General features: G+C 40.2%; 1 protein-coding gene across 1 annotated transcript in view; it reads left to right on the top strand.

Annotated features, from left to right (window-relative positions):
* The window catches only part of LOC136863481 (sodium-dependent proline transporter-like), a 206613-nt gene that overhangs the window by 142668 nt on the left and 49180 nt on the right, over positions 1-14765 (top strand). Inside the window, exon 11 of the mRNA XM_068225959.1 lies at positions 5395-5494. Coding sequence (XP_068082060.1) covers positions 5395-5494 — 100 coding nt within the window. The remainder of the gene's footprint in view (positions 1-5394; positions 5495-14765) is intronic.

Raw genomic sequence — 14765 nt, 5'->3', positions numbered from 1 at the left:
AGTGTGATAAGTTGCCACCCCTGGAGGCCCGAGTTCGAATCCCCGGTCTGGCACGAAATTTGAAAATTGGTACGAGGGCTCGAACGGGGTCCACACAGCCTCCGGAGGTCAACTGAGTAGAGGGGGGTTCGATTCCCTCCTCAACCACCCTCAAAGTGGTTTTCCGTGGTTTCCCACTTCTCCTCCAGGCAAATGCCGCGATGGTACCTAACTTAAGGCCACGGCCGCCTCCTTCCCTCTTCCTTGCCTACCCCTTGCAATCTCCCCCCCCCCCACAAGCCACTGTTCAGCATAGGAGGTGAGGCCACCTAGGCGAGGTACTGTTCATCCTCCGCAGTTGTATCCCCCGACCCAAAGTCTCACACTCCAGGACACTGCCCTTGAGACTGTACAGGTGGGATCCCTCGCTGAGTCCGAGGGAAAAAACAACCCTGGATTGTAAACGGATTAAGAAAGAGAGAAGGAAGGAAAGAAAGAAAGACTTATTTTACTTTTAGGATCAGCTTTACGTGGTACCGACACCGATAGGTCTTATGGCGACGATGGGATAGGAAAGGGCTAGGAGTTGTAAAGAAGCGGACGTGGCTTTAATTAAGGTACAGCCCCAGCATTTGCCTGGTATGAAATTGGGAAATCACGGTAAACCATCTTCAGGGCTGCTGAATCTGGGGTTCGAACCCACTATCTCCCGGATGTAAGCTCACACCTGCGCGCCTCTAACCGCACGGCCAACTCGCTCGGTAACCCTAAATGTATCACCAAATAATTTTTACATGGGATCCGAAGACAGACGCTGCCAATGGTCTACAAAAGGAGCGTATTTTAGCAAATACACCTATCTTCATATCTGTGCGCGTGTTGAGGTGTCGAAGCGAACGAGTAGCGTTTCGTCCGAATTCCATGAACAGGCAGCTTAAGGGTTCGGCTGTCGGCAGCCCTGAAGATGATTTTCCGTGGTTTCCCATTTTCACACGAGGCAAATGCTGGGGATGTACCTTAATTAAGGCCACGACTGCTTCCTTCCAACTCCTAGGCCTTTCCTATCCCATCGTCACCAAAAGACCTAGTAGCAAAAAAGATAATAATAATAATCTATTAATAATATAACTCTCACTAATCCACCATAAACAAATGCCCCTCTAGTTATGTTATACAATAAAAAGGATATTCTAAATCATAAGATTACCCCAAACTAAATTATTAAACATTTTCAATAAGAAAAATATTTTTATAAATATTGTTGGGTTATCTAAAACATCCCAAATGTACCAGTTAATGTTACTACTACTAGAACAAAAATTTCATATGAGACTGTTTTGAAAATTGTATCTGTTTTATGTATCCCACGTCAACACTAATCTCTTGTTCGCAATCTGGACATGGTATATTTAGTTGTTCGGAATCTGGACGGTTTTTGCCTTGTCCGCAATCAGGACACAGCCCAAAAAGTGTCGCAATATCGAGGAAGTAGAATGTTACAGCAAAACATTTATTTTGAATTTGAAGTAGTTTAACGGTTTAACACGCCCTGCTTTTGTCCTGCATTTCAAAAATCATTTGATTACACACATAACCATCTGCTAACCCTAAATAAAAGGTACAAATAAGTCATATTTAGTCTCCTTGTCCCGATATTAACGCATCGTACTCAAACGGTAAACATGATTAATTTAATGAGTTTCAGCATCCGAATCCTAGCATGCAGCTGTTGCCAATTATTTAAAAGGCTGTCTGCCTGTAACAGTCCTTGAGTAGGGAATTCCATATCCCCACTGATAAGAGTGATCGCAAATGGGACAATGTCTCACCCGTCAAAACTAGTTTATTTTTGTATTCTACCTGAGTGACCGCAAATGGGACTGACCGCAAATGAGACTGACCGCAAATGGGACGACACCTTGCAAAAGGGGCTCTAGTTAAGACGCAGCAGGTTGTTATGCTACTCAGGTTCTAGAATGGGTAAAAAAATAAATACGTAAATAAATACAATGTAAATTTTAATCTTATACCAGTTGCATAGTATTATTTGAAGTAATTCCACATACTGTATATGAGTTGACTATGTTTGTAAGTATAGGACATATTATAAGTAGAATTTTGTAAACAATATAAATTGATTAAGGATGATCTGTTTGTTTAATGGAAAAAATTGTTAGCGTAAATTGTATATTATTGTACTCTAGAAAAATTTTCTTCTTCTCTTGTTAATTAAAAATGTATTGCCTGACAGTAATGTATTTTAGTGTACCATTGGCCACCGAGGTAGACACATCATTTGCAAATAAAGAGATTTTGGTTTTTAATTTGATATCAAATAGTCGTCATCATTGTTACGCAGAGATTCAGAAAACAAGTATTTGATTGCAAGATCTTCCCAGGAGCAGATGTAGACTCCAACCACAACTTGGTAGTCATGAAATGATATCTGAGGTTGAAGAAATGAAAAAGGAAGAAATGCAATGAGTTGGAATATAAATTTGAAGGTAAGGAGAGTGAGGGAATGTTTCAAGGAATATATATATATATATATATATATATATATATATATATATATACAATACTAAATGGAAAAGGTGGGAGAAACACAATAGATTAAGTGTGGGTACTTCTGAAGGATGAGACCAGTAGGAATGCTGAAGAAATGTTAGGAAGGGAGCTAAGACCAAGTAGGGATCTGTGGATTACTAATGAGATACTAGAGCGGACTGATTACTTACGGAATACAACACGTTCGAAAAAATGAGATGGCAGAAGTGCATACAGGAGGTTGAACAATGAAGTAGATGGAAAGTGCAAGACAGCTAAGGGGGAATGGCTGAACGAGAAATGTAAAGACGTTGAAACTTGTATGGTTGTATGAAAGATAGATGCTGCATATAGGAAAATTAAGTAAACGTTTGGAGGAAGGAAAACTAGGCGCAGGAATATCAAGAGCTCAGATGAAAAACAAACCATTTTAGGGAAAAAAGACAAGACATGAAAATGTCAGGATTGTATGCAACATTTATATCAAGGAAATGAATTAGATGATCGCATTTTGGAAATCGAAGACGCTGTTGATGCTGTGCTGATGAATAGGGAGATCCAATTCTGAGGTCAGAATTTGACGGAATATTTCGAGAACTATGTGGGAACAAGGCACCTGCAGTTGATGATATGGTCCCAGATTTACTGACTGCCTTGTGAGAGATCGGCATAGCGTAGCTATTCCAATTAGTGTGCAAGATGTATGATACAGGAGAAATTCCATCCAATTTTTTAAAGAGAACGCAGTTATCCCTATTTCTAAGAAAACAAGTGCAGTCATGTGTGGGAAGTAGCTCAAAATTACCCGTAGTTTAGTATCTCATTCTTGAAAACTTCCAAAGCGTATTATTTGCAGAAGTATATGAAGAGACAAGTTAAAGCCGTGTTGGTACAAGATCAGTTTGGTTTCGGAAGTTGTGTAGGAATACTCGAAGCCATACTGACTCTACGTCTGATCTTACGGTATCGAATAAAACAGGGCAACCTCACGTTCACAGTATTTCAAGATTTAGAAGAAACATTCAATAACGTTGATTGTACCGAGCTATTTGAGATTATTAAGGCAACAGAGATCGTTTACTGAGAAAGAACTGTTATCTGGAATGTATACAAAATTCAGTTCACATTGATAGGAATCGAGAGCTATGGAAAAGAAACAGCCATACAGAAAGGAGTTATCGAACGTTGTAGTTTGTCCCCACTCCTCCTGTATGTTTATATAAAACAGGCAGTAAACGAAATCAAAGAGGGAAAAGGAATTGATGTTCCAGGACAATTAATCAAAATTCTGAGATTTGCCGAATACATTGTCATTTTATTTGAGTCGGCAGAAGACATGGAAACATTTTATGAGTGACATGGACCTAGTTTTATAAAAAGGGTGTAAGATGAAAATAAATAAACCCAAAACAAAGGTAATAGAACACATTAGAATGAAGTTAGGTGACACTGAAAACATTAGATTCGGCAATGGTCTTAAAGCTGGAAGATGAATATTTTTACTTGGATGGTAGAATAACTGTCAATAGCAGAAGTAAAGTGGACGTAAAATGCAGACTAATACAAGTAAGGAATTCATTTCTTAAGAAAACAATTTTTCTTACATCAAATATCGAAATATATACCGTGTTTACGCGAATAATCCCAGCATACTTGTAAAAACAATTGAGGCACGAAATTGGGGTGCGGGTTTTATTTGCGTCAAGGTTGGCAACAAGCTTCAGACTCACCTAGTTTTCTTAATTACAAGTTGGCGGTTAATTCGAAATCACGTAATTCGATATCCGATTTCTGCGCTCCTGAGACTTCGAATTAACGAGGTTTTATTGTATCGCGAAACTAACATCCGAATTCTCCGGTGTGTCTTTTTCAAGTGTTTACATTGCACGAAAAGAATTATCCACCACCTGTCGTGTTACTATCCGAGTAAAAAGAGAACGCGTGTGAGAGGTTAGACGTCGAGTGTGACGTATTTGTAAGTCATTTAGGAGAGGATTCTAGTGATGCAAGAGACAACGAATCTTCCGATCTACAGGGAATATTGAGCCTATTGCAAGTTCAGATTAATTAAATATATGTCACGTAAGTAAACCTACTAATATTCATGGCAAATATACTTCATAGCAGTGATAATGTATTTTTATCATCTCAGCCAAAGCTGCTATATCCGTAAATTTACATGTTCATATTTGCGGAGTGGTATGAAATGTTTGTTTATGCCTACGTTACTCTTTAGAAGGAAGGAATTTTTAGTTCATTTAACTTTCTTTTCTTTTCAAAAATGAGCTTTCCTAAAATTAGGGTGCGGGGATTATTCGCGAAAATACGGAATTAGGAAGTTGCTTGTGTGGAGCGAGGCATTATATGGAAGTGAAACATGGACAATGCATAAAGAAGGAGAATAGAACCTTTTCCTGTGGTGGTTCTGATGGGTGGACCGGATCACGAACGAAGGCATACTGAGTTGGGTTGGTGGGAGGAGAACGATTTAGCGAAATTTGATCAGAAGAAGGGAGAGATTTGCTGGAAACATCTTGATGTACCCAGGACTTGTGCAATTAGTTTTTGAGGGAAGTATGGGCGGTTGAAACAGCAGAGGTAGACCAAGGCTTGTATGAGATATTCAGATTAGATTACTTGGAGGATGTTGTAGTTACTTACCAATGAACAGGTTGGCACATAACGGAATGGCAGGGAGGGCTGCATCCAAACAGATGACCCAAACAACAGCAAAAACATCACCAATGTGTTAATGCAAGCTCTTTTGTTTAAACGGGGGTAGTACTCAGCCAGCGGAGAAAGTACGACGTGCAAATGTTGATCCTCATTTTCGGTGTCAGTGAGAGTGAGTGTATGTATGTATTTCAGGGCGGCAGCTACATCCTTACCTTGATGGACGTGTATGGAGGTGGAGTGGCCGTCCTCGGTATTGCTGTGTTGGAAATCATCGGCCTCATTTGGCTTTATGGTAAGTTTGCTTCTTCACCTTGGAATAATTTTCAATAGAACAGAACATGTTTAACGCACACTGTTCATGGAGAAAGCAAGCCACTCTGCATGATTTGTTTTGAAGCGACAATTGTCAGTGTTTTCTACTTAGATTTAAATTAGTAACTTGGGCTTTTCAGTCAGCGAATGTGAGCAGATTAAATATATGTGGAAGACACTGGTTGCATAGAAACAAATCACAAAATAAAGGCTTGAGTAATTAACAAGGAGCTAAATTGAAAACTAAACGTTGTGCAAGATTGACCTTACAAATACAAAGAAGATAAGCACAACTATTAAAGCCATGTCGTAATGTGGGTTTATATCACCTAATATACGTCTTTGTACTCCAGGTGCTTATATTTATTTATTTATTTATTTATTTCATCTCGTACTCACCTTTTGTATATTTCAATTTATTTTCTTGTCAGTTACTTATGCAGTTACATGTATTGTTTTGTTTTATTTGTACTCAGTTTGTCCTTTATTTTATCATATTGCCGACGAGCGCACTCTCGTCCATAGTAAAAGCACTGCGCGCCGGAGTAAAGCATATCTGATCACCCTATAAAAACAAACAAACAAACAAAAGAACAAACAAGCGAACGAACACCAATGGTGCAACACGTCATTAGGAACTGGCCTGGTAAGTCTACTGTTGCCCGGCCAAATGACCTGCTGATACTAGAGTGCCACGTGGTCGGTATGACGACATCCTCATCTACATTGCTTGGTTTTCTTGACCGGGCTCAATACATCTCGTATCAACAGCTCCTTATTTTATTGCATGAGACTGAAATGAACCCCGTTCCAACACTCAATTCTCAGTCCCTGGACTCGCGAGAATTGCAACCGAGTCCTTTGAGTAAGAGGCAAACCTGCTAACCCTACGTCAATAAGCTGGCTACACAAACACAGTTTGGTGGGTAGGTACAGGATAGTTAACAGCTTCACAATGCCTTCTTAAGCTTCGGACAAGGCGCTGCACATTCACTTGAGGATGACGTCCCCACTCTTTCAAACGGTTGCCTTCAAAAGTAGGTTCAGTTCAATTTTTGTCTGTGTGGGGTTTTTACGTCATCAGGGTGAAATGGCCCTACGGAATTTCTCGAAACTCGGTATTTAAATTCAAGGACAGCCGAGTTGTGAACTAGGCTATACAGAGTGTAACTGAAATAAGGCACGTCCGTTTAACAGGTGATAGAAGAGACTATTATAAGCAACTTATGCGAAGTAATAATCAGCTAAATTTTAAATTTAAAATTAAATATTAAAACGTGAATGTTTTTAGGTTTTCAGTAACTCTTCAGGCAGCAGTAGTAAAGACTATGTATAGGGAGGGGGGGGGGCGGTTGGGGAGAGGCAAGGCTGGTGAGGGAAGGTTGGTGCATAATCCAAGCATAAGTTTGCCTGTTGGAAGGGGTGAGGAGAAAAGAGTCTAGCCCCTGAGATCTAACTATGGCTCCGCGCCGAATACTTCCGAACGAACCCAAGAGTTATCGAATGTACTCATATTACGGCGGCAATTCCGGTTGTTTAAATTCTCACTCGTCAACAAGCTACAGTGACAAATATCACAAAAAGCACGCTGAATAAATCCGAACGAACCGAAGAGTTATCGAGATGTAACTGTGCCCTCCTCATATTACGGCGGTCAGTTCCAGTTATTTAAATTCTCACTCGTCAACAAGGTACTGTGACAAATATCACAAACAGCAGGCTCAAATACCGGCAAGAAATTTTAAAATGACCATACATACATACCTGACAAATTTGACGATGCTGCTTCCTGGGCTGCTAGTCTTCCGATTTGGTGTCCCTGGTTTGATCACAAAAATTTATTTCGATAATCTGTACACGTAATATTTTTTATTATAATACTGCTAATTACAATAGGCCCTACACTAAAAAGAAACATCTTATTTTACAACAATCCACGTAACACACTATAATATTACACTATACACACGAGACTGGGGACATTCAGGTTCCCTGAAGTAATCCCCCAGTGGATGGGGGCGGTATAATAGCATCCATGGTATCTCCTGCCTGTCGTAAGAGGTGACTGAAAGGGGCCCCAGGGGCTCTGAACTTGGGAGAGTGGGATGGCGACCACGGGGCCCTTAGCTGAATCATGGCATTGCTTCCACTTAATTGCGCCAGTCTCTTCACATTCAGTGTTGTTTTCCTAGCCTTTTCTACAATGATTTCAAAGAAATTGGATATTTATTGAACATCTCCCTTGGTAAATTGTTCCAATCCCTAACTCCCCTTCCTATAAACGAATATTTGCCCCAATTTGTCCTCTTGAATTCTAACTTTACCTTCATATTGTGATCTTTCCTACTTTTAAAGACGCCACTCAAACTTATTCGTCTACTAATGTCTTTCCACGCCAACTCTCCGCTGACAGCTCGGAACATACCACTTAGACGAGCAGCTCGTCTTCTTTCTCCCAAGTCTTCTCAGTCCAAACTTTGCAAAATTTTTGTAACGCTACTCTTTTTTCGGAAATCACCCAGAACAAATCGAGCTGCTTTTCTTTTTATATTTTCCAGTTCTTGAATCAAGTCATCCTGGTGAGGGTCCCATACACTGGAACCATACTCTATTTGGGGTCTTACCAGAGACTTATATGCCCTCTACTTTACATCTTTATTACAACCCCTAAACACCCCCATAACCATGTGCTGGGATCTGTACCATTTATTTACAACCCCATTTATGTGATTTCCCCAATGATAATCCTTCCTTATATTAAAAACTAGACACTTACAGTGATCCCTATAAGGAACTTTCACCCCCATCAACGCAGTAATTAAAACAGACTGAGAGGACTTATCCTATTCGTGAAACTCACAACCTGACTTGGTCAGGATCCTCATTCAGTTGGTTCATTACAGCTGGAACCATGATTTCAAAAGCTGTGATGTATCTTTCCTTTATTATTATTATTATTATTATTATTATTATTATTATTATTATTATTATTATTATTATTATTATTATTATTATTATTATTATTATTATTATTATTTGCTAGTTTCTTTACGTCGCACCGACACAGATAGGTCTTAGGCGACGATGAGACAGGAAAGGGCTAGGTGTGGGAAGGAAGCGGCCGTGTCCTTAATTAAGGTACAGCCTGGTGTGAAAATGCGAAACCACGGAAAACAATTTTCAGGGCTGCCGACAGTGGGGTTCGAACCTACTATCTCCCGAATACTGGATACTGGCCGCACGTAAGCGACTGCAGCTATCGAGCTCGGTCTTTTCTTTATTAAGGTCCTGATATGTTTGTATACCTCAGTCTGCTTCTCATTTCCTTTCACATTTGGAATGTTCTTCCTACATGCCAGGAACAGAATAGTCGCATTTCGGGTTGCTCCATTGTTGAAATCCAACCCGTTGAAGTAAGACTCTGCCATATCAGACATAAAACATTTAGGAGTTAATTTTCCAAACCCTTCTCTTACATAGTCAAAAAATATAGAAAGTACATATTGATCACCTCTATTAGATATGAGGAAACCGCAGGGGAACCCCTGTCTCATATCATCTAGAACAAGAAGTGTGGTCACTTCAAAGCCATAACTATTCACTCCCATAGATACAAATACAGTCGCTTCCAGATTACTTCAGTATTTCTCTCTGCGCACTGTTCAAGATAATTAATACAAAATCAGTTGCCATTAATCCTGGGGGGTTTTCATTCACTGTGCCTTGCGGTTTATAATACAGAACATATGGATTATCACTAGAATTTACCTCACTTATCCCCTGTGGGTGGGGGTGGTGGAATAACACCCACGGTATCCCCTGCCTCTCGTAAGAGGCGACTAAAAGAGCCCCAGGTGCTCGTAACTTAGGAGTGTTCGTTGCGACCATGGGGCCCTTAGCTGATTCCTGACATTTCTTCCACTTACTTGTACCAGGCTCCTCACTTTCATCTATCCTGTCCGACCTCCCTTGGTCAACTCTTGTTCTTTTCGACCCCGACGGTATTAGAGCACTCGAGGCCTAGGGAGTCTTCCATTTTCACGCCCTTCGAAGCCCTTGTCTTTCTTTGGCTGTTACCTTCATTTTCCGAAGTGTCGGATCCCTTCCATTTTTTCTCTCTGATTAGTGTTAATGTAGGATGGTTGCCTAGTTGTACTTCCTCTTAAAACAATAATCACCACCACCACTACTTCATTTACCCAAGCTTCAACGCTACTACCGTCATCACTGTGTCTCACGGACGAGGATGTAAGTTGAAGCAGTGTTCAATGTTGTACAAGTCTTTTTTTGTTAAGAGGTGAATCCGATAATTAGTTACGGTATACGGTTTGCACTATCATTAAAAAGTGTCAAAAATCATGTATCTATTCGTAAAGTGGAAAAAGCTACGATTATAACAAACATGTTAGGAAACACGTGTCAAAAGTACATCCAGACAAATTAGGTGATATAGCTCCCATTAAAACAACAAGAAAACACATGCCTATAAGTGTGAAAGTTGCGACAAATAGTTCAATAACCAGCACGTAGGAAGAACTTTTCAAAAGCGGAAGGAAATGAGAAGCAGACTGAGGTATACAAACATATCAGGACCATAATGAAGGAAAGATACATTACAGCTTTTGAAATCATGGTTCCAGCTGTAATGAACCAACTGAATGAGGATCCTGACACAAGTCAGGTTGTGAGTTTCACGAATGCGACAAGTCCTCTCAGTTTTAATTACTGCGTTGATGGGGTGAAAGTTCCTTATGGGGATCACCGTAAGTATCTAGTATCCGAAAGTGAGTCGCGGACCTTGTCTAGTATGGCATCAAACGAAATTTTGTTGGCGATGTCTGTAGCCAAGTTTCTCTTTTACAATTCTGTTAGACTCAGGTGAACTACATCATGTCCTTGTCCTACGTCTATCCATCCTCAAACTCAAGTAAGGTAATTTAGGGATATCTCGACACGCTAATCAAAAACCTGTAATTTTGAACATTCTTTCTTTGCAAAATATTTCAATTATTTCCCTGGTGATTTTGTACACATTTAGTTTATGTTTTCTATTATTTATGGCAAAAAATAACATTTCACAACATGTTAAATTATCAAATAAATAAAAGGTGCAATAATGTCCACTTCTCCCGCACTTAGGGAGAACCTGACACTAGGTAAGACCTCGGAATAGTTACACAACTATTGTACACAGTGGGTACATATAAACTGTTCATCGTTTCCATTTTCCACACACATCTCGTGGAACCATTTCCTACATTCCCCACTAAATTGAAGCCATGCCTCATTATGGTTGTCGTCACATACTGCGCAGTAATTCTCAGACCAAAGAAGACTGTTTGAGAAACTAGCTTCTCCGTTGCACACGCCGAGTTCTCATGGTTGTCCTTCGATTTGAAGGATTCTTTTCATTTTCGCGTTTCCTCTATTTCAAATTTTTCCAGGTAATCCTGTGAAGTCACCGTGGCGGATTCTTACGCTCTTCTTTCTCTTCCTTTTCCAGATGGGTGTCTTAATATTGGAACAGGTGACTATTCCTGGACTGACCAACTGAGATGTGTTAATGCAGGTGAAGCTTCGTGTACCTGTGATAATGTAGGACTATTGGCATTATCTTCTACAGTAATATTTTCTCCAACATTTACATAATTTGAACCAGTATCGTCCAGCACAAGGTCATATTCAAAAATGTCGTCTTGGAGGATATCGGGATTGTGCGGATAAATGCCACATTTCCGAAATCAACCGATAAAATTTCCTGTCGTTTCCGATTTGTCCCATGCCAGCTTTAGAAAGGTCTCCAAAAATATCTTTAGTGATCCCTTTTCCCCGGTGAGCGCGAACAAAGCTCTTGGTGGTCTCATTGTAAAAATGTTTGTAGCACTTGAAGTAAGACACATCTAGCGGGTGGCAGCGGGGGGAGCATAACATCTATATTCCTAAAGCTGATGCCTTATCAAGCACATCCGGATCTTTGCAGTGTGTTGAGTGTCCGTTGATTATCAACCGAATCCTGCCCCCTGGTTTGTAACGGTTTAGGTGATCAAGGAACAATGAAACTACCTGAGTGGTATAATAATAATAATTTCGTATGGCTATATCTAGCCGAGTGTAGCCCTTGTAAGGCAGACCCTCCGATGAGGGTGGGCGGCATCTGCCATGTGTAGGTAGCTGCGTGTTATTGTAGTGGAGGATAGTGTTATGTGTGGTGTGTGAGTTGCAGGGATGTTGGGGACAGCACAAACACCTAGCCCCCGGGCCATTGGAATTAACCAATGAAGGTTAAAATCCCCGACCCGGCCGGGAATCCAACCCGGGACCCTCTGAACTGAAGGCCAGTACGCTGACCATTCAGCCAACGAGTCAGACACCTCAGTGGTCATATACACTGATTCGGGCATGTTTACAACTGATCCACTGGGGGTTCCGTTTGAGTGTCTCTTTACCTTTCACTGATAATCTTACCTGCCTTAAATATGAGCTGAACACCAGTTTCATCGACACTGAAAATAGTACCAGGCTCTTGCAAAACCCAGTCATATCCAACTATTGCCTTTTGTTTATTAAATATGCTTTTAACACCATTCCCCTCAGTGAACGTAAAAACCATTTCTCGTAAGTCGGTCACTGTTAGTCCAAACCCTTTAGAATCGAGATGAACAAGATGGTTGACTAACTGTTCCTCCATAGCATTGTCCATTGTTGCTCCTTTTCCCAGTTGCCTATTGGTAGATATACCAGAGAGTATTCTGGATCTGAGTGTATTCCTTGGAACACTGAAATACTTCGCAACTGTTGCCAAACGAGTTCCATTTTCTTTCACGTCCTTAATAGCAGCAGTCATATCTTTTGCATTCCATCGTCCAAGCGGACTTTTGTACACATATTTCCGCGCCATCTTCCACATATAACAAGTTGGATGCAAAACTATTTACGTGAAACTTCTACTTTATCATCAGTCTCAAACCTTCGTAATTTACGTTAAACTTAACAAAACAACACAAATATTGTTATAAAAAATAGCATTACAAAAATACTATAAATATCCTAATACTCTACAATGTCATCATTGATTAATCCTACTAAACTATAGTATTAATGCACCATTAAATCCTGTCCCCAAAAGTGTATTCCGGTTTAGAGATTCAGGGAGATCTCGACAACTGTTGAGATCTCCCAGCTTGTCGTGTCTAAATCTCCCCGAGTTTCATTGACAGACAAAAGTTGGCAGCACTTACCAAGCTGAAGGTTTGGCGATTTGAAAATGACATAATCGCTTCTCCAAAACTTGCTTTGTGCGCCTAACCTCAAACATTATCTTAAAATTATCGCATATCTACCTATTTCGTTACACAACCTACACATATATTATAACAAGTTACTTTTAAATCATATATCACTTACTTACTCACCTTCAACTATTCATATACTGATAATCTTCAGCTAAAAGGATGACCATGAGCACAAAGCCGTATGGCTGCAGTAAATGTAGTTACAAGTTTGACCTGTAGAGTACTGTGGTTATCAGAGGCGCTAAGCTTAAAAGTGTCGTGTTCTCCCTCATGTCGGGATCTCCACAAGTTACCTTACCTGCATACCTGAAGAGCAATTTCCATTTATTTTGTTGCTTCCTTGAGTTTTAATATGCCTAATCCCTGTACTTTCAGAAGAGTAATGTCCTGAAAGTTGCCACGTATAATAATGCCCAGTAACATTGTCAGCGCCACGGTGCGAACCACGCTTTTTAGTATATTAAGACAAGGCTTTCTTTTCGGATTCTTCCTTCCACTGTAGAAAATTTTGCAATGTAGGAAACTCGTTACGTTCCAGCTTAACGGAAATAGAATGTTCTGATTTTAAGTGTTCATAAAAACTTTTTTTCACATACCTACATTATCATTATAGACTGTTATGCCTTTCAGCGTTCAGTCTGCAAGCCTCTGTGAATTTAGTAAACGTCTCCACAATCCTCTAATTGCAACTAGTGTTGTGGCCTCATTTAGTTCTAAACCTCTTATCTTTAAATCGTTAGAAACTGAGTCTAACCATCGTCGCATTGGTCTCCCTATTCTTCTCTTACCCTCCATAACAGAGTCCATTATTCTCCTAGGTAACCTATCCCCCTCCATTCGCCTCACATGACCCCACCACCGAAGCCGGTTTATGCGTACAGCTTCATCCATCGAGTTCATTCCTACATTAGCCTTTATCTCCTCATTCCGAGTACCCTCCTGCCATTATTCCCACCTGTTTGTACTAGCAATCATTCTTGCTACTTTCATGTCTGTTACTTCTAACTTATGAATAAGATATCCTGGGTCCACCAAGCTTTCGCTCCTGTAAAGCAAAGTTGGTCTGAAAACAAACCGTCTGGGAGCTGACTTCCATCTTACAGAATACTGTTGATCGCAACTGCGAGCTCACTGCATTAGCTTTACTACACCTTGATTCAATCTCACTTACTATATTACCATCCTGGGAGAACACACAACCTAACTACTTGAAATTATTGACTTGTTCTAGCTCTTTATCACCAATCTGACATTCAATTGTGTTGAATTTCTTACCTACTGACATCAGTTTAGTCTTCGAAAGGCTAATTTTCATACCATACTCATTGCACCTATTTTCAAGTTCCAAGAAATTTGACTGCAAGCTTTCGGCACAATCTGCCATTAAGATCAAGTCGTCAGCCTAGGCCAGACTGCTTACTAAATTTCCACCTTACTGAATCCCGCCCTGCCATTTTATACCTTTCAGCAGATGATCCATGTAAACTACGAACAGCAATGGTGAAAGACTACAGCCTTGTCTAACCCCTGTAAATACCCTGAACTAAGAACTCATTCTACCATCAATTCTCACTGAAGCCCAATTGTCAACATAAATGCCTTTGATTGATTTTAATAATCTACTTTTAATTCCATAGTCCTCTAGTACGGCGAACATCTTTTCCCTCGGTACCCTGTCATATGCTTTCTGTAGATCTACGAAACATAAACACAACTGCCTATTCCTCTCGTAGCATTTTTCAATTACCCGGCGTATACTGAAAATCTGATCCTGACAGCCCCTCTGTGGTATGAAACCACACTGGTTTTCATCCAACTTCCTCTCAACGACTGATTGCACCCTCCCTTCCAAGATGCCAGTGAATACTTTGCCTGGTATACTAATCAATGAGATACCTCGATAATTGTTGCAATCCTTCCTGTTCCCTTGCTTATATATAGGTGCAATTACTGTTTTTG

The sequence above is a fragment of the Anabrus simplex genome, chromosome 2 (genome assembly GCF_040414725.1).
Source record: "Anabrus simplex isolate iqAnaSimp1 chromosome 2, ASM4041472v1, whole genome shotgun sequence".
In the NCBI taxonomy this organism is placed as follows: domain Eukaryota; kingdom Metazoa; phylum Arthropoda; class Insecta; order Orthoptera; family Tettigoniidae; genus Anabrus; species Anabrus simplex.
Note: the sequence above shows the minus strand (reverse complement) of the source record. Positions and strands in the feature narration are given on the sequence as shown.